This window comes from Hylobates moloch, unplaced genomic scaffold (assembly GCF_009828535.3).
Source record: "Hylobates moloch isolate HMO894 unplaced genomic scaffold, HMol_V3 SCAFFOLD_18, whole genome shotgun sequence".
Classification (NCBI taxonomy): domain Eukaryota; kingdom Metazoa; phylum Chordata; class Mammalia; order Primates; family Hylobatidae; genus Hylobates; species Hylobates moloch.
Window position 1 is genome coordinate 44,579,095 of NW_026652293.1, and position 26,596 is coordinate 44,605,690.

Sequence of the window (26,596 nt, forward strand, 5' to 3'; positions counted from 1 at the left end):
AATTAAGTTCCCTAGGTGAAATATTGATGGATTAGTAGGCAGTGAAGTGCAAGAAAGGTGTTGACAAGCTGATGGGGATGCATTTTGTGAAGCAAGAACACAAAGCCAACTCCAGGTGATAGAGAGTAGAAGGGTCAAAGAAAATTGAAAACAGTTCTGTTTGGTTTAAGGGTGGTTGTGTTTGCCTGTGGTTGGAGATCATAATTCCACCATCTTTTGAGCTAGTTGGGACCGCATTGTGAAGAAACCTGAATTCTGTATAAAGCAGTTTGGAATTTATTTTTATAGGCTGTGGGGAGCCATCAAAAGTTTGTATCAAGGGGTTTCTCCACTGTTTTTAGTACTATCTGTAGGTGTTCTTTATGTTCTGTGAGAAAATTAAACATCCCTGGAGTGTTTAAGAAAGAGATAGTGTTTTCATTCTATCTCACATAGACAATAGCATTGCTGGCTAACATTACCCAGAAGCAGTTGCATTATATCAGCAGTTAGAGTCCCTTAACATGGTGCGATCAGTGAGATCTAATCACACTGGCTTTTTTTCTTGGAATAATGAGACACTTATTTTTGTTGTTGTTGTTGTTGTTTGTTTTTGTTTTTGTTTGTTTGATTATTCTTTGCTTTAGGAAGGGGTAAGAAACTTCAAGGAACTTCGAGCCAAATTTCAAAATCTTGATGCTCCACCTCTTCCAGGATCTATTAAATTCCCAGCAGGTGTTTCTCCAAAGGGTGACATTAGAGGCACACAGTCAACTCAAATTTTGGCCAATGGGAAACCCCTCTCATCCAACCAAAAGCAGCGCCCACCATATTGTTCCAGTAGTGAGTCCCAGCCTCTTCAACCTCAGAAAATAAAGCTGGCTCAGAAGAGTGAAATTCCAAAATGTTCTAACTCCCCAGGGCCTCTAGGAAAGTCTACTGTATGTTCTGCAGCAAGTTCACAGAAGGCTTCTCTGCTGTTAGAGGTGACTCAATCAAATGCTGAGATAATCACTAAGGAAAAAGTAATGGTGGCCAATAGCTTCAGAAACAAACTCTGGAACTGGGAGAAGGTTTCATCTCAGAAAAGTGAAATGTCATCAGCCCTTCTCCTTGCCAGCTGTGGAAGTAAGGCCTTCCATCTGGAAGGGCAAAAAGGCATGGGGCTTACTCCAGAGGAACCCAGGAAAAAGCTGGAAACAAAAGGAGCCCAGACTCTTCCTTCCCAGAAGCAAGTGGTGGCCCCCAAAATATTACGTAATGTCTCTGAAGATCCCTCTTTTGTAATTTCTCAACATATCAGGAAGAGCTGGGAAAACCCACGTCCTGAGAGGAGCCCGGCAAGCAGCCCCTGCCAGCCCATCTATGAGTGTGAGCTTGCCAGTCTGGCCCCAGGTAACAAATGTGATCCCCATAGGACAGGGGCTAGGGAGGGGTCATCATGTTTTTCTACTTTAAAACCTGTTGACTCAGAGCGGTTATGTATATGACCTGGGCAATGTTGCTCCAGACTCTCTGCGTGATATTCTAGGCCCATCTGCTAAATCGTAACCTTGGGTTTGAGTAAAGTGCTTAATCTCCTGGAATTGCTTTGTGAGATAGCTTTTGGAAAAAACTTGGATTTGAATCCTAGCTCGACTTCTGACAAGCTGCATGAATTTAGGCAATTTATATAGATTCTTAGAGCCTGAGTGCTCTCTTATATCTCAAATCTGTCACCAATCATCTGTCTTGGTAAACAACACAATTATTCTCCTAATTTCTCAGGCCAAAACTTAGGAGCCATGCTCTATTTCCCTTCTCCTCCCTCATTCTACCCACCGAATCTATCAACAAGCTCTTGGTTCACCTCAGTATTATGTAAGTTATAAAAGGATAAGGACTGGCTGGGCACGGTGGCTTACGCCTGTTATCCCAACATTTTGGGAGGCCAAGGTGGGCAGAGTTCAGGAGTTCAAGACCAGCCTGGCTAACATGGCAAAAACCCATCTCTATTAAAAATACAAACATTAACTGGACATGGTGGCCTGTGCCTGTAATCCCAGCTACTCGGGAAGCTGAGACACAAGAATTGCTTGAACCTGGGAGGCGGAGGTTGTAGTGAGCCAAAATTGTACCACCTCACTCCAGCCTGGGCAACAGAGCAAGATCCTGTCTAAAAAAAAAAAAAAAAAAAAAAAAAAGATAAGGACTGTCGTTTTTTACTACCATATCCCTAGCACCTAGAAGAAAAAAGGCAAGACTGAATAAGTCCTAAAAAAATTTTGTTGAATGATTGAGTAAGTGGATGGAAGGGTAGATGGATGAATCTCCTTACAACCTTGTATGGTTTCTGTTTGTACTTGGAATAGAATCTAAACTACTTGCTTCGTGGTCTTCATGGCCCTGCATGCTGGTCCCTGTTTTGTGTCTGACTTATCTCCTACCCGTCTTCCCCGAGCTCTCTGCCCATAGTCAACACACTAGATTTCTTGCTGTTCCTTAAACAGGCTTTGTCAAGCCTCAGGACCTTTGCACTTGCCATTCCCTCTTCCTCAAAAACTCTTTTCTTTAAGCTTTTGTAGCTGCATTTAGGCGTAAGTTCAAAAAAAACTTTCCAAGATCAGCTTTCTCTAACCTGTCTATATAAAGTGTACTATCTCATCATCAACAGTTCACACTTGTCATCTACCTTATTTCCTTCATAGAACTAATGGATTTCTGTAATGCTCTTGTTTATTTGTTTACTTGTTTATCATCAGTCTCTTGTTATTAGAATAAAAATTCCTGAAGGTAGGACTATACATGTTCTTGTTCTCAACTTTATCCCCACTTCCTAGAACAATACCTGGAATATAGTAAATAAATAGTTATTGATGAAGGGATGAGGAAGAAGAAAAGACAGATGGGAAGAAAGATGTATGGGAAGAAGGATGGATGAGAGAAAGGAAAGAAGAATGTATTATCTACCAGATGGAGCTATTGAGAAAGTTAAGTGAGATAAAGGACGTAAACTACTTAGCACAGTGCCTGGTAAATCTCTGAGCCCAATTAGTAAGTGATAATTAATATTCACTATGTCTTCTTCCTAATTTGATAATGAATGAAGTTTTTGACAATGCTACTTGTAATTCAAGCCTAAGAAGAGAGGAACTTTGGGCCTGAGTTTCTGGGGATGTAACCCGCTGTGGGTGGAGCAGTGAGGAAGCTTTCCCTCCCTTCCAGCTTGTGGAGGAGAGCAGGAAGTCTCCCAGGGGTATATGTAAAATGTTAGGCCACTTCTTAAGTTTTCGCGTGAATGGCCCATGTAGTCAACTACTGTCTTACATAAATCAAAAATCAAAGCAGTTGGATTACAATAGGATTTTGTGCTATTTTCAGGGTAAAGGGCAGATATGATTTTCTTATATAATATTGGACTTTCTGTTGGAGTTGGATTTAAGACTGCAGAGGACAAATATATATAAAATTGGAACTTTCTTGGAAAATTCCAGGACACAGGTGCCCAGATATCACAAAGTCAACCTTGAAGCCAGTCCTAGGCTATGAGCCCTGGAAATCCCAGATCCATTCTTATTCCTCGTTATACAGCCAGTATTATTTGCATGTCATAAGTGCTTGAAGAATCCTTTCAGTAAATAGTCACAGCCTCTCTCCTATGAGGTAGGCCCTGTGCTTGGTGCTGGGGGATCAATATGACACCATCCCTTCCCACAGAAGCCCACGTTTAATGGGAACATAGATGACTACCTCCCCATGATATTGATGTAGTGGTATTAACAATGTGCTATAGGGATACAAATCAGAGGTTGATTCTGGCCTTGATTCCCGTGAGAAATCAAGAAAAGTTTTCTAGAGGAGGTGTCATTGGAGCAGAGCCTTAAAAGAATGAATTGAAGTTTGCCAAAAAAAGGAATAGTGTTCCAGAACCAAGAAAAACATGAACAAAATTTTGGATATATGAGAGCTTTTTAAGGCTATCTAAATCAAATATGGAGAATGGAGAAGCCAGTGATGCGTGTGAAAAATAGTTGAGCTTTAAGTGGGGGAAGCAAGACATATAATATGAAAAACAAATCTAGAAACACAGATGGGTGCCATGTGGTGTAGAAATGGCAGAGATGGAGTGACCGATGTCATGCTGAGGAAATCCTTAAAGCAGCAGCATGGCAACTGATCAGGTTTACGTATTGATCAGGGCACTCTAGCTGTTGGGTGGAGAATAGATTGGACGAGACTGAGATGGAGGCAAGGAAACCAGTTTTACCCAACAAACTATGAAATGAAAATAATCGTAACCTACATTTTTTACTGTCTTGCGTTCAGAAAAACAACCAGATGTCAGGCATCACCACCTTCCCAAAACAAAGCCACTGCCCTCCATCGACTCCCTGGGTCCTCCTCCCGCAAAGCCTTCAAGACCTCCCATCGTGAACCTCCAGGCCTTTCAGAGGCAGGCAGCTGCTGTTCCCAAGATGCAAGGGGAAGGTAAGGAAATGCACAGGGCCCTACACACGGCCAACCAGGAGTCACCTCCGTCTCCACATCCTCTCCCAGGTGACGATACCGCTGCAGCTTTTCCATGAGGCTGGACATCCATCACTGCTTATTCTCATCTAGAGGCTGTGGCAGCTTGCCCATGAAATGACGTCTCTGTGGGAATTGGCCCTTTATCACTCCTAGACCAGCCCACTTCCCCTGAGAGCACTGCATTTGATCACTGGGAATTTGTCCAAGAGGAAGAAAACAAAGAGTCGCTGAGCAGGGAGTCACTGAACCTTTGTGTTTCCTGTAAACCTGTGTTGCCAACACAATCCATTTGTGCAGGAGAAGTGGGGAGGGAGTGAAAAGGGAGAAAGTCAGTGTGAACTTGACCTGAAATCCTTAGGGGGAGCCCCTCAGGCCTCTGTGATCTGCTTTTGGTAATTAACTGAAAGCCTACAACCCCCAACCCTCTGATCCCTTCCAGAAACTGCAACATCTTTAGAAGCCATTTTTCTGTGCTATTTTGTGTCTTCTATTTAAAGGAACACCTCTCATCCCTCACCACTCCCACCACAATCTGATCTTGTTGACATTTTAAATGCCTTAGCTTATGTTTGCTCTAATGAAACACAAGATGAACATACACTTTGGGACAAAATGTACCGCTGTGCTAACATTTGTTTTACTATGGCCATCAGCACCAGCAGACGGCAGGTACACTGAGAGAGCTAACGCAGTCTTTGTTCGTTTTAAGTGCTTTGGGCAACTTCATAGTTAAATTACTCTAACTTCATGATTCTCAAACTTGAGTGTACATCAGAATCACCTAGAGGACTTATTAAAACACAGATTGCTGGGCTCCATTTTCAGTTTCTGGTTCAGTTGGTCTGAGTTGGAGCTTGATAATTTGCCTTTTAACAAGTTCCCAGAGGTTGCTAATGCTGCTGGTCCAGGGACCACACATTGAGAACCACTGCTACAAGTCATCTTAAGTCTTATCCTAAAAGAAAATTCTATTTGGGGAGATAGGCTCTTACAAGTATACTTTACTGATATGGCCAGCTCCAAATCAAAGAAAGATAAGTGTTATTTTTTATAAACATTAAATAATTCAGGCCTCAAATAATCTCTCCGAATACGAAGAAGGTTTATCAGACAACATAGAACAAAGTACTAAGTCTTTTGTAATAAAATGGGCTTTGTAGATCCCAGCTTCTGAACTCACTAGCTATTTAAGTTTGGGTTTGTTAATCACCGAGCTTCATTTTCCTTATCTATAAAATGGGGATAATTTCCTTATCTGTAAAATGGGGATACCACGGATCTCTTAGGATTATTGTGAGGATAATGAGACATGATGCCCGGAAAGAGCTTAAATAGTGCTTGGAATACCAGGAAGTGCTCTGTAAATGTCCAAGGTTATTTGAAAGAAACATTGAACAGCTACAATCTCTGTACCATGTCCTGTGATGGAAATGAGAGATTAAGAGATAAACCCCACAGGGGTTCTTGTCTTTAAGGAGGTCAAAGTCTAATGCAAGAGATTGTACCCATAAATAAGAAACTGTACTGTAAAGTGTGGTTGAGTGCTGCAATGCAGGGACAGGCGTCCCCTGGGTGCTAGGGTGGAGGTAAGGGATGTTTCAGGCACAGGCAAGCTTCCACTCTCCACATTATCTGTGGTGTCAAGTCATCGCACAAGCATCATTCACTTTAACCAGGCTGCTGCAAACGCCTCTTTTTCATTCTGCCTCTTTCTCTTGCAGTGACTGTGGAAGAGGGCTCCCTGCCTCCAGAGAGGTAAGTACATGCTCCTTAGTTGTGTAGGAGGCTACTTAGCCTGCTCCAGAGCAGGCAATTAGCACAAACCAAGAATCTGTATTTCTCAGAAGGGTTTCAGAAGGAGTGAATTTATAAGCAACAAACTGCAACTTTTGTTGTAAACAAAAGATTAAATAAATTGCATTTAACACGTGCTGAAGTTAAGTTGCAAAGAGAGTCCTCAGAGGTCCTTTTTTTATTACACAGTTGGGTTCAGTAAATTGAAACATCACCCTTCATAGTCATAAATCGAATTAGAGGCTAAAGAATGCTCTGGGCAGCTGGTGTGATGTTAGGAATCGGTAATGGGATAAAGGATGTTCTATTTTTCGTGTACTCCTTCTAAGAATTTTGCCACAGAAGTGTCAGTTCATTAACTCGCTTAACCAAATAATATCTATTGAGAACTTTGATGTGTCAGGCACTCAACTGGCTACTTTATACAGATTTCTCATTCTGTTGTCTCAAGAGGGCTGCACAGTTGCTGCTGCCGCTCACATTTTATAGCTCAAGATACTTGGGCTCAGAAAGTTTGCCACTTGCTGAGCCATGATTCCAACCCAGATGTGCCATAACTACATTGATTATATACCTCACCTCCCACACAAAGATGTTCCTGTTCTCAAAAAGGTTAGTCTTAGAAGGAGATCCAAACTTAACAACAAATAGTCATATTACTTATTCCTTTATCAAATGTTTACAATGGTAAAGTGTGTTAAGCTTTGTAATAGAGGATAGGACAAGATTCAGAGGTTGCACTAAGAAGGAAGTTGTTACACCTTCTTGGGAGGGTCAGAGAAGTCTTTAAAGAAGTATCAGTTCTCCATTGCTAGAGTAATGCTACATAATAACAATAAAACTTTCATAGCATACATGAGTCTGTGGGGGTACAGCTGATCTGGGCTGGGGTCAGCTGGGTTTGCTCATATGTTTGCAGTAGACTGCAGGCTATCTAGTCAACTTTGCGATATTGGCTGGGGTGGCTCACATGTTGGGGGAAACTTAACAGTTGGCTGATCTAGGATTGTGTTGGCTGGGATGGTGGGCACCTTGACTTGGCACCGTCTGCCTCTCCTCATCCAGCAAGCTAGCCCAGGGGCACTCTTCTACAGTCGCTGCTAACAAGCAAGACAAGCCCAATCACACCAGCACTTTTCAAGCCCTTGCTATGTTACAGTTGCTAACATCTTATTGGTCCAAGCAAGTAATGTGGCCAAGCCCAGAACCAGAGTGGGAGGGTGCTGAAAGTTTCATAGCAAAAAGCAGGGATGCAGGAAGGCGTGAAGAATGGGGTATTGATCCAGTCAACCTATCCCTGAAGAGGAAACATTTGAAATGAGTATTGAAGATGCACATTTGCAGCATAGCATGGGAAGGGACACTCCAGGTAGAGGCAGGAGGTGTGAAGCAACACGTTTAATTTGTGGAAACTAGAAATAAGTACAGTTAGAGTGTAGAAAGTATAGAAATGGTACAGAAATGGGATTGTAGAGGTAAACAGGAACCACATCACAGAGGATCTTGTACAACAGGACATTGATAAGACAATCTTATTCAACAGGGAACTGGTAGTGTGGTGTTAGACACAATTCACGTGCTCTGGGAACTCCTGGGTTAGTTGTCCCTTTGAAAGAGTTAAATGACAGCACACGAGAGGTCAGTGGAGACATGTTCTATGTGCATTTATGTGAAAGAGAGAAAATAATCTAAATGGCTCAGGCAATGGTTTGCACCATTTACTCAATGAACATAGGTCCCATTATGACAGTTTGAAGGGACAACGCACCTCTGCTGTGCTCTCAGTTGCTCTTGGTTCTTTCATATTGTGAGCATCTCAGTAGGATTGAGTGTAAGGTGACTGCTGTGTTTAACTAGATACACGTTTTTCCTACAGATTGGTTCTAATCTAAGCTGACCTCTTCTCTGGCATTTAAATCAAAGAAACAGCAATCTGTTTCAACATGGAGGATAAACTTGCTGTGATGGCCCATTAGTCAGTCTCCATGTGGCACCATCTTCCTAAGGGATTGACAGGGCCATTTTGACTGTTCTGTCCTTTCATGCTGATTTTGGAAACTAACCTCCCTCTGAAATGAGATTTCACTTAACAGTGATTATGATGTGGGCCATAGCACTGAAAGACTGAAAGGCAAAAGAGATAAAGAGGGGCCAGAAAACTTAGGGCACCTTCATGGGAGATGAAAGAACTGGGCCTGTATCCTGCATAATAGGTAGGAGTTAGATAGGTTTACTTATGTGTTCTCTTTTGTGAGACTATAAAGTGGTAAGGCAGGGTATTGTTCCCTGATATAACCACCGTTTTGAGATGTAGTTGATCTGAGATGTAGTTGATCTGAGATGTAGTTGATGGGTGGATGGATGAATGGGCAGATGGACAAACAGATAGACAGACCAATGTATTTTCATTATAGAGACAGAACATGTTTGAAAGCAAAGAGGTTGGGAAGGAAATAAACAGACAAAAGGAGACTCTAAAGTCAAGGAAATACACAGACAAAAAATATTCTAATGTATAAAAATAAGAGATGAGGTTGGATCCTAAAATGCATGAAGTGACATGGTAAAAAGTTTGGACTTTATCTTGCCAATGTTAAGTTAGTTTGAACAAGTAAATGTCATAATGTGTGATAGCTTTAGCTATAACTTCCATGGAAACTGGTGCTTGTTTGGGAAGGATATCATCCATGTTCAAGGTATTAATCTTCAATTCAGAGATTAGATTAGAAATAGTATATGTAGGTTCTCATTACTGGAAGGGGAGGTGCTGATAATCTCATGTAGTCAAGCCACATAGCACAAAGTTAATGAAAGCCTGGGTTTTGATCCAACCCCTAGAACTTAACATCTGTGTAATCTTGGGAAAATGCTTTAACTTCTGTAAACCTTAAAACAAAACAAAAAAAAACTTCTGCAAAATTCTTAAAACATCTAAGGACAACATTCTTCTCCAAATTAAAATTCTCATTATTTTCAACCATAGTGTATAAAACAGGAGTCTTTGTGTTCTAGCTGTATTTCTATGTGTATATATTTTAATCATCTTAACCTAGCACACTTACAATAGCCTTCTTTCATTTCTGGACCTCTTTGTGTCTAAAATATGAGAGGTGACGTTGTATAAAGGAACAAGTGCAGGTTCTAAAGTCTATTGGCATAGATTTAAACCCTTCTTCCATATCTTAGACAAGACATTTAACAGCTCAGATCTTTGATATACACATCTGTAAAGTGGGCACAATATTATTATTTACTTTAATATCATGAAGGCCAAGTGAGATAAATTATATCAAGCGTGGAAAACACAAAAGAAACCCAATGAGTCTCAGTTTCTCTAAACCTTGGCCTCTCCATCCCCTGTTACCTCTGAAATATTAATGTCTCATTAGTTCCCAACAGTGAGATAGCTCTTTGGAGATTATTCTTTGTCATCACTCTTTTATGCAAACCAAGCTGGCTGGCATCCCTCTTGAATAAGCAGCCCCTATTTGTGTGAGCAAAGCAGATTAGTCCCAGGGCAGCAATCAGCACTGGTCTCTGTCAGTACTTAGCAGAGTTGGCTAATATTTTATTCATTAGCTATAAATACGGCTTTTCTCCCATTAAGAAGTGTCAGAGATAGTCCTGACTCAGGGAATCTGACTCAGACACATAAAGGAGGTGCTGTTTATTTTGAGAGTAGGAAGATGACAGCAGTGTTTCTCAGGGGAGGGTCTGTGGGTGAATTCTCAAGAGTTTACCATTTTCTCTCTTGAAGTTTTTAATTTTGTGTTTTCACTTTGATGATAGTCTTTAAATGCTCATAAGCTTTTAAAATAAGTCTATCAGCTTTTATTAAAAGCTGATAAGCTTATTTTGAATCTTCCCAATGACTTCTTTTATGCCTAGTACTTGGAAACATATATTTGTATTTGTGTTTTTGCAGTTTCTACCCCAAGCAGAGTGGGAAACACGATGTCTTCTAGGGCTGGGCACATCATGTGACTGTCTCTAGGACCTGTGTCAGGCAGTGGGGAGTGGCTGATCCTGTGGAAGTGAGGAATAGATGCCTTATCAAAGGCCGTCAAGTAAAATAATGATAATTACAACAACACTGTAATAAAAAAAATGCATTTACAGTACTTATTTGCATAGTATAAGTACTATAAACAAAAATTTAAGAGTATTAGGATACTAATGAGGGTTTGAGAGTGAAATAAAGCTTAGGATGGTCAAGAAAGGCCTCTCCGATTGATTAATGTATACAATTATACAGTTAAATAGGAAAAATAAGAACTAGTGTTCGATAGATCAGTAGGGTGACAATAATTAACAATAATCTATTGTACATTTCAAAATAGCTAGAAGCGAATAATTTGAATGTTTTTAACATAAAGAAAATTGTGATAGATATTTCAATCACCCTGATTTGAACTTTACACATCGTATGAATGTATTAAAATATCATATTACCCTGAAAATATGTACATCTACTATGAATCGATCAAAGAAAGACCTCTCTGAGATAGTAGCATTGAGTTGAGAACTGAATAAGGACCCAGTCCAGTTAAAGGAAGATCTAGGAGATGAACATCCCAGGAAAGAAAATAACTGGCACAAAGACTAAAGGGAGAACCACGCTTAGCACGTTTTAAAGAAGGAGAAAGGGGTTGGAATCTTGGCTAAAGTCCAGTGAGCTCAGGAAATGGAGGTGGAGTATCTTGTGAGCTGGGGAAGTAATTTGGATTTTGCTCTAAATGCACTGGGAAGACATTGGAGAGTTTTAAGCCAGGAAGTGACATGAGCTGACACTTCTTTTGTAAAGATCATTCTGGATGCTGTATAAATAACAAATTTCATGGGAAAATAGGTAGAAACAGAAAGACGTCCTGAAAGCCATTACAACAACCACCGTACAACTAGCAACATACACTCAGTGTTTATTCTAAGTACTTTATACATGATTTCATTTATGACAATTTTAAGGAGCAGATAGTACTGTCCCATTTTATAGATGAGGACACTGAGTCACAGAGAAGTTAAGTAACTCAACATGGACAGGGTAGTCAAAATGAAATTTAAAAGTTGATGGATTAAAGATTTGTTTAGGAGGAAAACAGCAATTGCTGGATCAGCTGTGGGGAGTGAGATGTGAGGGAAAGAGGAACCTAGGACAATATGGAGGTTATTTGCTGTTCCCATCATTGTTGATATTAACACAGGTGAAATGCTTGGCACTAAATCAGTGCAAGACAAGAAGGATCCTTCCTGAAAGGACTTTGAGCTTGTTTTCTACTTAGTAACAGCAACAACAAAAAGCATGTCATTGTGCCTTTGTACATGTACGACAGAATTACTTAAGGCTGGTTTTAAAATTGTTTGCAGCTACAGTGCTCTTTCCTGAATGGCTGCACTTCAGGTAATTAAGACTGGTACAGACCTGACCTGATTGACGAACAACAAAACAGCCTCCTTGTAGTGATATTCAAGAGGTGAAAGCAGGCCAGGAAATCCCAGCATGCTGGGATAAATTGAATCGCTACAGGAAAGAATGAAGAGAATGAATTTTTTGAAGCCCGTGTCCTGCCTGTAGAGTTCCAGACTCAGAACATTCAGGTAGTTTCAGCTTAAGCCACTTCAATAATTTCTTATTATCCCTTTTTAATTGGACATCAGGGACACAAAAGGGCCACTGATTGGCCTGCTTTTCACAAGGAGCAGTGAATTTCCTGAGTTTTTCTCTTCTTTTTTGTTTTCAAATATTCCTCCTTAAAAAAAATCTCACCTATAACTTCTATTTATTGAGCACTTCCCATAGATAAAGAGTTGTACCTTATGTTGTCTCTCTCATTTTAGAACTCCCAGCTACAACCATCCATGAAGTACAGTAAGTGCTTTGTGCACTCTCTGACCACGGAGAGTCAGGTGAAGTCATCCAGGGTGATGCAACTGGATCAGCAGCACCAGGGCTTGACCTGGTCAGCCTGGCTCCAGAGCACAGCCTCTCAACTATCACCCCAGGCTGCCTTACTGAGGATTCAAAGAACACTTTACCTACAACAAAAGAGGGCAAGGCTTAATAGATTCATAGCTTGCTCTACACATCGAGCCTGGATATGCTTTGAGCAGGAGTTCTTGAATGCCTGCCTTAGGATTTCATTTTCTGTGCAGAGGGATCTGTGTGAGGGAGGCTGGCCTAGGGTGGAGCTAAAATATGAAAGGTTTTGAAACTAAGCCTTGCTTTTTCTCTTCAGTGGCATTCAGATGATAAGCCAGAAAAGTCATGATTGAGAAAGAAACAGACAATCACAAGTTGCAGACTTGGGGCCTAGTTTTGTACATAGGTTTATCTAGTAAGGTTGAATATAAACTACTGTTTGAGTATGACCACATGCTGAGCATTGCTGAGCCCTTTTATATCTGTTAGACTCATTCTAGACCAATGACTATCTTAGGAGGCAATACTAATTGCCACCTATAAAATGGCAATATTATTATTAATATTAGTATATTGAATACTGAACATTAGTATTAGTATATTGAATATATACAATATTAGTATCATCATTTTATAGGTGAGAAACCATGGCTTGCCCTGTTTCAGAGTTTATCTGGGATATGAACTCAGAACCAAATTAAAGATTTTCAGCTACGTTATTCTGACTCAGCCAGAATTTTTCCACCATGAAGTGTTTTTGGAGATGCCTATTAGACTGCAAGTTCTATGAGAGAAGGATCAGATATATTTTTCACTTTTATTTTTACAAGACCTAGCAAACAGTGGGCATGCAAGCAATAATTATCCAATGACTGAGTGATGGGCCAGTGGAATAACAGATAAACAAAATGATGGGGAGAAGGATGGATGGAAAGAATGATATCATCTTCCACTAGCTTTTATGTAAATAAAACATTTCAAGATTCTGTTCTCTATACATTCTGCCTTGGTTTGCATGTCCAATATTATATCCCTCTAATATTAAATCTAAATAATTAGGACTATCTGAGCACTTCCTTTGCCCTTGCATATTAGGTAAGGGCTACTGCCATGTGAGAGCGGGGACTCACATGAGATCCTCTTTCCTCTGCTCCTTCTTGGTCTAGCATTCAGCTCCAAGTGACATCCTACCAAGAAGCTAGTTCTGATTTATTAGCCCACATGAGAGGCACTCTCCTTTCTACTCTCCTCTTCTTTGGACTCATTAGTTTTTGAATTAAATATTTATTTAATTAAACTAATCATTGAGCTCTTAGCATCCATTTTATATTTGGAATAAAATTCAAAAATGTTGTACTTTTCCCAGGGCCAAGAATATCCTTCCTTATACTTCTTTATACCTATATATATTCTTACAGGTTTCTTACGGGTTTTGATCACTGGTTATTCTCCAGACTCCTCTCCTAAGCCCTCTCACCCTTGTTTGCTGTCTTCCACCCATGGACTGGCCGTTGGCTAATCATCAAACACAACAAGCTTCCCTGACCAATCAGAAGTACTTATATTTTCCTGTGTGTGTCATCTTCTCCCAGATCATCACCTGATGGCTCCTTCTCATCATGCAGAATTCATTTTTTATTTATTCATTCAATAATTATTGAACTCCAACTATGTGCCAGCCATTTTTCTAGATGCTGGAAATGCAGCAGGAAATGAACACAAAGTATCTGTCCTCATTAAGTACATATTTTAGTTGGGAAGAAAAACAAATAACAAATATGATATGAGGCAATGATATATGCTGAAATGTCAGCTTTCCTGGCTATAGCACATGTTCCCTCACCCAAGACACTATCTATTTCATATATGATTCTGCTTTATTTTCCTGTTATTTTTTATGAATGCTTTGATTGATAATATTCATTTGACTGATTTATTTTTTATGTTTTTCTAGACCATGAGAACCCTGAGTTTAAGGACATTGACTGCTATTTATTTTTATATTGTAGAACAGTACCTGACAGAGAGGGGGAGCCCAATGAGAAAAATTAATGATGTGACATCATCTACCTGTCTAAGAGTTCCCAGTGTTTTTATATGAGCATCACAGAAGGATATAAACAAAAAACCAGTTGCTAACTGGGAGCCTACAATGTGCCAGACACTGGATGAGGCAATGGGTACTGAGCAGCAAGTGATATTCAAGATCCCAGAGCAAGAGAGAGAAAATTAAACTAGTTTCAAAGAGTAATAAAGTAATTTCAAGACTATGACAGTGACTGAGAAGGGCATGCAACAAGTATTGTGGTTTACAGAAATAGTTGGGAAGGATGGCTGTCTGGGAAAGCTGGCTGAAGAAGGGCCTTGCCAAAGGGGACAGAGGTGAGACCTGGTGGTTGAGAAAGAGTTGGTCATGCAGAAACCATTCTACACAGCAGGAGCAACCTTTGCCAAGTCTTCGAGGTAGTAGAGAGCACCGCATCCTTGTAAAGTAGACAGGAGGCCAGTGTGGTTGGAGAGTGATGAGTGAGGAAGAGAATGGTAGTACAGGGCCTTGGAGATGTGGAGAGGGATGAGATCATAAAGATGGGGAGCTTAGTGGTTCTTTTTTTAAAAAAATTATTAAAAACCATAGGATGCCTCTGGAAAGTCTTAAGCAGGATTGTGACAAGGTCTGAATTATATTTTGAGAAGATCATCTTGGCTGCTGTGTGGAAAATAGACTATAGAAGGGCCATGGATATGACAATCAGAATTTTAGGAGAAAAAATATGAGTTTGCACAGAGGATGTTGGTGATAAGGTCATTATAAGCAGATGAAATGTGGACAAAAGCGAAGAGGCAGGAAACAGCCTCATGTGTTCAAGAACTATGGGTAATTTGACATGATTAGAGTGTGTAGTGGTAAGGTGTATATGGGGAAGGGGGCACACAGCATTTAATAGTTGTTCAATAAATGTTGGCTGAAGAATAGAATGGACTTAGACGGCACTCGGCTTAAGACTCAAGCATATCCAGTCTATTTTTGTGATTTTCTGTTTCCCTGGGTGTATCTCATTTGCCTGTCTAAATTATAAATTCTTCAAAAGCAGAGAGATGGTCTAATATTTCTTTCTTACCAGCTGCATAATTAAAGTGTGTTTAAATTGAATGAATTAAAAATTAAAAGATCCAGGGAGTATGTTACATGAAGTTAAGGGCATTGATTTGGGAGTCAGATAACCTTGGATTCATAGTTTGAGCTCTACACACTAGCTGTTTGATCCTGGGAAAGTTATTTGATATTTCTGGGCCTTCTATTTTCTAATATGGGAAATGGTGAAATCAAATCCTTCCCCCAGGGATGTTGTGAGGATTGAGATAAATATCTCTAATTCAGCAAAGTGGAATTCCAATGTTGTAAGCTCTTAATAAATGGCAGAGATTTGCTGTTTGTTTGTAACAGCAGGGTTTGTCTGTATCAAGGTTGAATACTGTAGGTGGCAGAACAGGCAGTCGGGAGATCAGGCTCCTAGCTAAAAGCCTGCCACTAGTTCAGAGGGTGACCTCATTTCCCTCTCTGTAAAACAAATGGGATCAGATATTATAGTGCGCCGCAAAGAAGACACTCTGAAATTTGAAACAAAGATATTTTAAAATTTGACTAGTGATCAAAATGAGGGCTTGTGGTCATTTTGTTTCATGCTGCTGAAGTTTCGACTGGTTTATTAGGAACCTGCTTTATCAGATCTTGTTCCTAGATGAATGGGAAAAAAAAGAGTCTGGTTTAGTTGTTGTGTGACTTCCTAAGACACTTAGAAGAAAAGTGCTTTTAGAAAGTCATTCCCAAATTCACCCTGATCCACTGGTTCCACCTTAACCTCAAATTACAGGTTAAATGGTAATATTTTTCATTTTATAGGTGATAATGTCAGGCACAGACAAGAAAAAGAACTTCCCCATAACATTTTCCCCATATAAATAACTAATATATAAAAGAATTGATCTGTGAACTCTTGGGTCAGCCTAACAAAGGTTGGAAAAATACGGTCCAAAGCCCACTCACAAGCTCCTTGACCTTCACCATCATCTTGTGCTTCGTTATTTTCATTTTTCAGTTTTCTCTCGGTTCTAGAGTGACTTATAGTGCAGAGGAGAGAACCAATGGACTAGGAATCAGAAGATCTGGTTTCCAGACCCACCTCTGCTACTTAGCAGTGCTATCTTGGGCAAGTTACTGAATATCTCCAAGCCTCAGTTTCCTCATCTGTAGAATGCCTCATACTGCTACTGAGAGGATTATATGAGATAATGTATATACAATTAACATGAATATAGTTTGTTCAAAGAGTGAATAATAGCATGTAACTTAATGAATGAGAAATCTGAGAGCTACTCTTTTATACCACTAGCAGACATACTTTTCTCCCATTATGTCTCTAGCTAATAGTCTGGTCAGTCCTTTGGAATCCTCCTTGCTGTATACTCTGATGACCTCTTTCTTTGATGACTTCCGTTACAGTGTGATCTATTCATGCCATGTTTGACTTTAACTGGTACATCCCCTGTGTAAGATGGTATACAGCATAATGGTTAAGACTTCAGATTCTAGATTCAAATATCTGGCTTCTTATCTCTGCTGCTAACTACTCTGTGAAATTGGAACATGCTTCAGTTTCTTCATCTGATTGTGGAAAGAATAATAGTATCTATTTCATAGAGTCAAAGATTGATACATGTAATTGAAACAGTGCTTGGCAGGTAATAATTATCAGCTGTTATTATTATTTACACGCCTTCCCATGCCTGCCTTATGAATGGGATCAATGGTTTGACAATGTAGCTTCAGAGTTAAGTTAAAGCCAGAGGGGATGGCATATTTTGTAAGGTTATGCAGCACTTTAATAACATTTACTTGGTGATCATGGTTTTGTGGTCCTTTGTAGAAATAACTGGGTTATATATATATGAATAGAAAAAAGAAATACCTAGTGCCCAGGGCTGAGAGAAGCTCTATTTGTTGTACGTTGTTGTAGTAGAAGTCATAGTAGAATTGGTAAGTGGATTAGTCAGGGTTCTCTAGAAGGACAGGACTAATAGGGTAGATGTATATACAAAAGAGAGATTATTAAGGAGTATTGACTCACATGATCACACAAGGTGAAGTCCCACAATAGGTCATCTGCAAGCTGAGGAGCAAGGAAGCCAGTCCAGAATCCAAAACCTCAGAAGTATCCCTACTTTTTGAAGGCTGACAGTGCAGCCTTCAGTCTGTGGCTGAAGGCCTGAGAGCCCTGGCAAACCACTGGTTTAAGTCCAAGAGTCCAAAAGCTGAAGAACTTGGAGTCCAATGTTCGAGGGCAGGAAGCATCCAGCATGGGAGAAAGAGGCCAGAAGACTCAGGCAGTCTATTATTTTATTCTAGTTGCACTGGCAGCTGATTAGGTTGTGACCACCCAGATTGAGAGTGGGTCTGACTCTCCCAGTCTGTTGACTCAAATGTTAATCCCCTGTGGCAACACCCTCACAGACACACCCTGGAATAACACTTTGCATCCTTCAATCCAATCAAGTCGACACTCAATATTAACCATCACAGTAAGGTTATGGTACATGTGGTGGTGGGATTGTGTGTATGTCTGTATACATGTATGTATATATATGTAAACACATATATACACAAATGAAAATACATATTAAAAAGATGTATATGTATGCACACATATGTGTGTGTTCTGTAAAATGGTAGAAGCAGGAGAACTAGTGGTGGAGGTGGTGGTAGAATTGGAAAGACAAGCAGTAGAATTGTAAAAGGGAAAATAGTATAAAAGTGAAAGTGGAAGTAGTAGTAGCAGAAGCAGGAGTAGCAAACGCTTTATGCCAAGCACTACACTAAGCATGGCATAAATTATGTCATTTCATTCTCATATAAAGAGGATTAAAGGGTGAAGAGACTTAGGTTGAAGCACCCACCCAAGGTCATAGACTGGTAGAGCTGAGATTCACTGCCACCTCTGTCTTTCTGAAGCCTATGTTTCTGTGAATCATTCTGCTCTACTGATTCATTGATTGTTCATCTCTAACATTATCTAATATGTATACGAAACAAGTTTTAGTAGCTTATGAAAAAAAATCACTCCAAATTCATCATATATTTTTGTGAACCTGGCACAAATGAATTATGAGATCCATTTTATTTAGCATATATGTCACTTTTAAAAGTTTAATCACCAATCATTTCATTCAAGGGAAGGATTTCTTAGGATGAAGGGCTATGAGTAGAGTATTCTTACTTTATTTACTGGAAATAGAAATTTGTCCAGTTTGGGACTTTGGACAATTGAGAAATCAGATGGTGTCACACTCCCTTGTCACCGGGAACCTGTAGAATGTTACAACAGAGCAAATGCTGACTAAGCTATTCCTGTTCATCCTGTCTCCAAAATGCATGGCCCGTTGAAATAATAAGTGGAAGAAACTGTGTTTTCAACCTAACAAAATAAATATACAAGTGTGGCTAACAGCTTTTGCTGTTCAAGTCTCAATCTTTCTACTTAATGAAAGCTCTTCTTTAGATCTTCTAGAACTTTCTGGCAATGAAACTTTTTGAGTCATCATCATGCAGTGTGGCACAGGAGAAGACAAGAGAGGAAATTCACCTGTCAGGCACTTTCCACATTGTGATTCAGTTATTCCCACACTAAACCCTCACAGTGGACTCTATGAGGAAATGAAGGCTCTGAGAACATAAATGACTGCTCAAGACCCCACAGCCAATGAGAGGTGCATATAATGAATCTATGTATGGTGTCTAACACATGGTAAACCCTCAAGAAATAGTGGCTATTAGTGTGATTAATAATCTCACTGTTTGACCAAGTGGACAGATGTTTGAATGAGGTGCATGAGCCACTTCTCTAGAGCATACAGCCTAATACAGAGGTTAACTAGTTATTCTCCAAAGGACAATGAGGGATTCTGCGGGGGCCTTTCAGGGCTGTGGACAAGAGGTAAACATGGCAAGTGGAAACAACCATGAGAGGTCACTTGTCCATGCTTTAGCTAGAGAGATTCCATTTGTTTAAACATTTATTTTGAAGGTAGGATTTCCAGGAGTCCAAACAAAATTAGAAATTTTCTGGTTTTGTAAACCATCTTTAACACTCGTATTGCCTTTAAGGAGCTGTTTTTGCTTCTTGAACACAGATAATGTTGAAGATATCACTAAGAAACATTAACATTTTATAATGTAGTATAGAAATAACTGGAGGTTTTCTGTAAGGAAGTAAGGGAAGTTAGAAACCTGATGCTATGCCACTAATAAAAAATTTTACAAGATGTAAACCTCAAAACTTATTTTAAAATACAATATTTCTGTCCTCTCATACACTAATATTACCAGCACACTTTTGTGGAATGCCTATGTGCAGAGGGCAAATATTTCATTCAATATCCATAATACACCTTTAAAGTAGATTTTATTATAACTGTTTTATAGAGCAGGAAATGGAGGCTTAAGGTATTTACCCAGTACTTTATAACTAGATGGTAGAAGAGAGCTAGGATTCAAATTCAGATCTGTCTGACCCCATGTTCCACGTCTGTCTCATATTCTGTGCTGCCTCCCAGTAGTGTCTATGGTCCTGTAGACACATTTTTCATAAATGTGGAAATAAAGAAGTTGAAGCATAGATTTAAATCATAATTTCTTCCCTCCAATCCAAGTTCTTTATATTGATCCACATTGTATAAAATCAAGGTGGATCTAGATCTAGTTATAATGGACCAGGGATAAAGGTAAAAGACATTCTCAGGTAGCAAAAAAGGAGGTTAAAATACATCTGCAACCTTCTTTTTTCCTCTAAACAATAATGCCAGCACTGATTCTTTGTAAAGACAATTGATCCTAAAGATGCCTTTTTGGAAACCTTGGTAGAATTTTCTTTATAATTATCTGAAATGAGATATTTATTCATTTCTGACCAAAGTAGTCTAAGAAATTGATTAGACATCTTTCAATTTTTCCCCAAATTGTTTCTTATTAATAAAATTAATTTACCATAGACCAAATGAGATTGTTAGGCCATTGAAGCATGAGATATATGGCATATCCTATAATTTAAGAAAGTTTCTCTTGATTACTTTATGAAGGGGGAGGGGAACAAAAATATGAGAGGAGAAGTTACTGATGCATTGGAGTTTATAATTTTTCTTTTTCAGCAAAATGAACTATTACATCTTTAGAATTATTACAGAGAATATGCACAAAAGAAAACTAGAAAATATGCAAAATAGTCAAACAAAGGAGAGAAAACAATTGGGTTGAATGTGCTTATGATTATAATAAATGAGGGAAAAGAGAACTCCAACTTTTTCACTGTCTATGATAACAACTATGTGACTATGCATATAAATGAAAAATCAGGAAGACTACCAAATGCTAAGACCTCATTTGTATTAAGGTTCAGAGGTTATGTGTAATTTTTTCTCTTTGATACTATCCACATTTGCTGTGATGTAGTTGTGATGCAGCTGAAGTCGCTTCAACTCTAACCTTTAACCCTAACCCTAACCCTAACTCTAGTCCCCTTCAACTGCATCTATAGCAAATGGAACTACCTCATACTAAATGTGGACAGTACAGAGGAGAAAAAATCATGAATTTACTCCATAATTCCATTTCCCTTTTTCCCTTTGCAGAGGCAACTCCAATCATGAATTTGTGAGTGTATCCATTTAGTATATTCTTACATTTGAGCTATAAACTCATATATCTGTCAAGGATATAGTTTTTAAATTTTTATATAAATGACACCTTATGTTACCCTTCTGCAACTTTTTTTTACAAAGCTGTGTTTTCATATTCTATCTATGTTGATGTATATGTCATTTGTTCATCATAATTGCTGTATCATATTTCCTCATATGAACACATCCTAATTTGTTTATGCATTTTCTTGCTAAGGAAGATGCAGATTGTTGTAAATTTTTACCCTTTCAAATAATGCTTCAGTAATCATTCTCCTATATTTGTAGGTAAATATAAGCAAGTTTCTCAAAGCTATTTACTTAGAAGTAGAATTGCTAAACAATACTAAATAATCAACTTCAGTGTTACTAGATATTGAAAAATTATTCTCCAAAATGGTTGTGACAATTCATACTCTCAGAGCAGTGTAAAGATTTCCTGTTTCTCCATATTCTTGCCAAATAAGGTATTATTTTCAAACTGGGATTCTAGCTAATCTGATGAATGTGAACTAAATTTTCATTATCTTGATTTCCATTTCCCTGTTCACTATGAGGTTAGGAGTTTACCTTTATAAGCTATTCAATTTGACTCTTCTGTGATGACTGGCATATACTTTTGTCCAATTTTCTATGAGTTTGTCTTTTTCTTATTGCCAAAGTTCCTGATAGAGTCTAAATATTATTTGTTACACTTTACTATTAAGTATGTTATTTTTTGGAGGGTAATCTAGTAAGGAAAGTTTATCTCTCTGGAATGCTTTTTTTCATATTAAAATAACATTTTTCACTTTTATTGAAACAATGTGATTAATTACAATGATAGATTTTCTGATGTTAAGCCATCCTTGAAGCCTTGGGATAAATTTTAGTTATTCTTGAGTTATTTTCAATACTGATTAATTCATTTTTCAGTATTTAGTGAATTTGGGCTAAAATCTCTGAAGTGAGATTGGAGTATATTTTCTCTTATTCTTTGATCATTTTGAGGTCTTCATATCAAAATTGTATTATCTTCTTAAAATGAGTAGCGTAGCTTTTCCTCTTTTTCTATCCTCTAAAACAGTTCATTAAAACTTGCCTATAAAACTATTTGGTAGAGAGCAAGAAGAGAGGCGAGTTAGGGTGGAGGTAGGTACAGGGAAGAGTGGAGGTGTGTACTACTGATAAAAGTTCTTTAATGATTTATTGGCCTATTAGTTTTTGTGTTTCTTTCTCAGTCGGTATGGTAATTTTCTACTTCCCCATAAAGTTGCCAATTTTCTCTAAATTTTTAAAGTTACTGGTAGAGAGCTGATCATAACACTTTCTTTTTTTTTTTTTTTTCTGAGACGGAGTCTCGCTCTGTCGCCCAGGCTGGAGTGCAGTGGCGCAATCTCGGCTCACTGCAAGCTCCGCCTCCCTGGTTCACGCCATTCTCCTGTCTCAGCCTCACCGAGTAGCTGGGACTGCAGGCGCCCGCCACCGCGCCCGGCTAATTTTTTGTATTTTTAGTAGAGACGGGGTTTCACCGTGGTCTCTATCTCCTGACCTCGTGATTCGCCCGCCTCGGCCTCCCAAAGTGCTGGGATTACAAGCGTGAGCCACCGCGCCCGGCCAATAACACTTTCTTAGATTTCTGAAGGCCTAAAACTATCTCTAGTTTTGTTTCCTTTCTTATCTCTAATTTGTGTCGGTGTATATGCACTCGTGTGTACCCTTTCTCATTTTCTTCATCAGTCACACTGAAGTTGGTCTAATATTAACATATCTGCTTCAGTTTTCTTTGGTACTGTTTGGTTTGTATGTCTTTTCCATCCATTTACTTTGGATCTTTGGCTTGTCTGCTGCTTTTAAAAAATATATCAACTCAGATACTCTTTATTTTATTGGAATAGCTTAATCTATGTGCATTTATTGCAATCCTTGACCTATCTGGACTTTTCCCAATTAAGATTTACTATGCAATTTCTATAATTGCATTTTTTCTTTCCTTCTTTTTAAAAAATATTTAAGCTTTCTCATTGCATTTTTCCCTTCTGCCAGTTTAGAAGTTAAATATTCTATTTCTATTTTTTTAGTAGTTACAATTAAATTTTGACATCTATTATTTACAAAGTCTAATGTTAATCAAAATCTCTATCCTGCTCGTAAATAATGCAAAGACTTGAGAATAATTTTCATAGCCCTCTTTCACTACTTTCCATATTATTATTATGGAAAATAATTGTCTTAGCTATTATAATTTGAATATTGACTCCTTTACATCATTCTCTTTCTTCTTTCTTTTTATAATCCTTAATATATGTATGTTGGACTTTCTCATTCTATCCTCCCTATCTCTTCTTTTTAAATATTTTCTATCTTTTTATCTCTCTATGCTACATTCTGGGTAACGTCCTCATATCTAAATAATTCACCAATTCTAGGCTAGTGGCTCATGACTGTAATCCTAGTACTTTTGGGAGGCCAAGGCAGGTGGATCACTTGAGCCTAGGAGTCTTACTGCAGCTCATCTCCTTGTATGATTTTCAGTTTTCACTATCAGCTTATTTTGAGTGGGAATTTGTTTTCTTTGGAAACTACAGGTGCCATGGATTGTGGAAGCATCTTTACAGAATAATTTCAGATTTGCGTTTACAAGAGGGATTTGAATTTCAAGCATCAATTTTGGTTTTGTGTCTCTGAAATAGGCAGATTGTTTATTAAACCCCACCTCTGTATTTGGTGCTGGGTTTTCAAGTTTCTGATTTCTCATTGGTGACTCTTTCAGTTCCTATGGACATAGTCAGATAGCAAACTTCCAAGCTCATTCCCTGGGAGAGTGGACGGATATGTTTAGTACTTGTTTTACAGATGGAACAGCATATTGTTAACTCTGGACTTGATGCTGATAAGCTCCATTTCAGTTTCCCATTCAGATGAGGCTTATGGTTCAGACTTACCTTCTGACTCAGACATTAAATCCCCAGCTGCCCGGTCACTAAGATTTCTCTTTATCTGGTCTCAATTTCCCTTTGTGTCCCGTGACTGCAGTTCTCATTTTCATCTTTAATCGTGAATTTCCTCTGTATGTCTGGCACCTGGGGATTTTGCTTTACCGATTTCTATGTGGACTGTATAATCTTTATACAAGTCTTTGCATTGCTATCTTTCATCCAATATTCTTATGCATTTGGAGTAGGGGTAGTTTGCCTCCCATACATGCTTAGGTCACCATATTGGCCAGACACACTTATATTATTTCTCTAATGAGGAAAAAATACAAAAAGCTTTCAAAATGTGTTTTTAAAAATGTTACATTTTAAGTAACCCTTTTTTCTCCAGGCTTTTCAATGCAGAATTTGAAGAACCACATAATTATGAGGCAACAATTTCATATCTGAGACACTCTGGCAACTCCATTAACCTGTGCGCTGCAAAAGAAATTGCTGATCGTAAGTCTGCTAAGCCAATTAATAGTGTAACCCTGTGTGGAATGAAAATGTGTCAAAAATGATATTTTCCCTTTAGCTAACTGTAAGTTTAAAAATGCACAGCCATCCTGCACTACCATCTTATTTCTTTTTCTTTTTTTTCTGTGTCTGGTCTCTTAAAAATATAAATAAATCCAGCTGGGCATCAGTGCGATCTCACAATAGGTATTGCTGCCTTCCCAGCCTCTTCTTTTCTCCCCTTTACCAATCGACTCAGCTGCTTTGCCTTTTGTAGATATGAGGGAGGGAAAATCAAGATATGATGATTGATTTTTCTTCCTTCTCTTCCTATAGAAACTTCATCTCTTTTCTCCTGGTGTCTTTCTTGAAGTTCCCTGGTTACTTGGTGTGTGGAGAGCAAGATAACAGACCATGAGAATTAGGCCCCTGTGTTCAGTCTGAATAGGAGCAGGGGATTTATTTAATGGAAATGACCACTGGCTCAGAGCTAAGTCTTCCTGCCTCTGGCATTGCTGACAACGCTCGGGACATTTTTGTGAGTAAAGAGACCTTCTCAGGTAAAAAGATGAGGGAGCAGAGATTATAGCATTTCTACAAGTTACAATGTCCTTATTCTGCCTATAGTATCAGCCAGTTCTCTATAAAAGGCATATATTTTAGTGCTGGAATAAACACTAGTATTTAGTGAGCTTGTACTATAGGATACTGTAGTTCTGTGTTAGGTTCCCTGTGTACAGCCCTGCTGATAGAGTGGTTTGATCACCCCTAATGTTTGATACAGGAAACTGAACATCAGAAAGATTGAGTTGCATGAGGCCATAAATATAACATGGAATAGAGTTATAATGTAAAACAGGCTCAGGCTACCTCTAAATTCTATGCTTTTTCCACAAGTTTATGCTACTTTTTATTCAAGGAAGTCTGGCTTCCCTGAAAGCAGGGCTAAAAAGAGATCATCCGGTGCAACTTCTTCATTGTATAGACAAGAACTCCAAGGTTCTGGGAAAGGAAGTCATTTTCCTGGGAATACATACTTAGGAAGTTCATGAGGTAAGGATCAGGACCTACTGAAATTTCCCTCTTCTCCCTCAAGAAATAAGGGGTTGGGGCCAGGCGCGGTGGCTCATGCCTGTAATCACAGCACTTTGGGAGTCCAAGATGGGTGGATCACGAGGTCAGGAGATTGAGACCATCCTGGCTAACACGGTGAAACCCAGTCTCTACTAAAAATACAAAAAATTTAGCCAGGTGTGGTGGTGGGAGACTGTGGTCCCAGCTACTCGGGAGGCTGAGGCAGGAGAATGGCTTGAACCTGGGAGGCGGAGCTTGCACTGAGCCGAGATCGCACCACTGCACTCCAGCCTGGGCGACAGAGCAAGACTCCGTCTCAAAAAAAAAAAAAAAAAAAAAGAGTTGGAGAACTGTTAGAAAAGCTGCCTCTCTTTTAGACTGGGCAGTCTAGATTCTCCTAAATGGCTTGTAAAATACTAGCCATAGGAAGAGCAACTCTTGACCCTGCCCAGTACCCCCAAAATGCAGTGCTGCCCCATACTCAGAGCATATGGACCCCTTCTTTAGAGCAGGGCTTCTCAAATTCTAGCATTAATACAAGTCATGCAGGGATCTTGTTAAAATGTAGATTCTGGTTCAGCAGCTCCGGTGTGGGGTCTGAGATTCTGCATTTCTAACAAGTTCCTTGGTGATATCAATGCTGCTGGTCTACAGACCACACTTTGAAAAGAAAGGCAGTGGGCACCATTTGGGCCACTTTCCAACTATATGCCCTTCTACAAGGCTAAGAATTCACAGAGCCAAATGGATGCTCCAATCAGAGCCTGCTCCTTCTCTCTCTGGACCATGTGACACCCCTAGAATCTACCCCCCTGCAAGTAGCTTATTTCAAGTGAAGTGGACCTCTGTTTCTGGGAAGATGGAACAGATGTGCTTTTGTCCTATTGCTCCTGCTAAGTACAGCTAAAAGCCCCAGGCATTATGTATGTCAAACAAACATAAGAAGACTAGATGACTCTGAAAGATAGAGAGAAGGTAGACCAGCTAGGGACATCAGGCCCCAAGGAAGGATAAGGTGGTGAGTTCCCTGGTTTTCTTCTTGCCTCGAATATGTCAGTTTTGGAGGTAAAAAAGTTAGCAACCCAGAAACACCAGTGGGCACAACAGCTTCAGTAGAAGCCTGCTCTTTCTAGCCAAACGACCAGGAAAAGGGCAACCTAGAAAGACAGAAAACCTCTGGACA

At 39.2% G+C, this 26,596-nt stretch overlaps 1 protein-coding gene across 1 annotated transcript in view; it reads left to right on the forward strand.

Annotated features, from left to right (window-relative positions):
- The window catches only part of FYB2 (FYN binding protein 2), a 96,391-nt gene that overhangs the window by 25,948 nt on the left and 43,847 nt on the right, over positions 1–26,596 (forward strand). The window contains exons 2-5 of the mRNA XM_032137735.2: positions 627–1,374; positions 4,285–4,446; positions 6,210–6,243; positions 24,233–24,342. Coding sequence (XP_031993626.1) covers positions 627–1,374; positions 4,285–4,446; positions 6,210–6,243; positions 24,233–24,342 — 1,054 coding nt within the window. The remainder of the gene's footprint in view (positions 1–626; positions 1,375–4,284; positions 4,447–6,209; positions 6,244–24,232; positions 24,343–26,596) is intronic.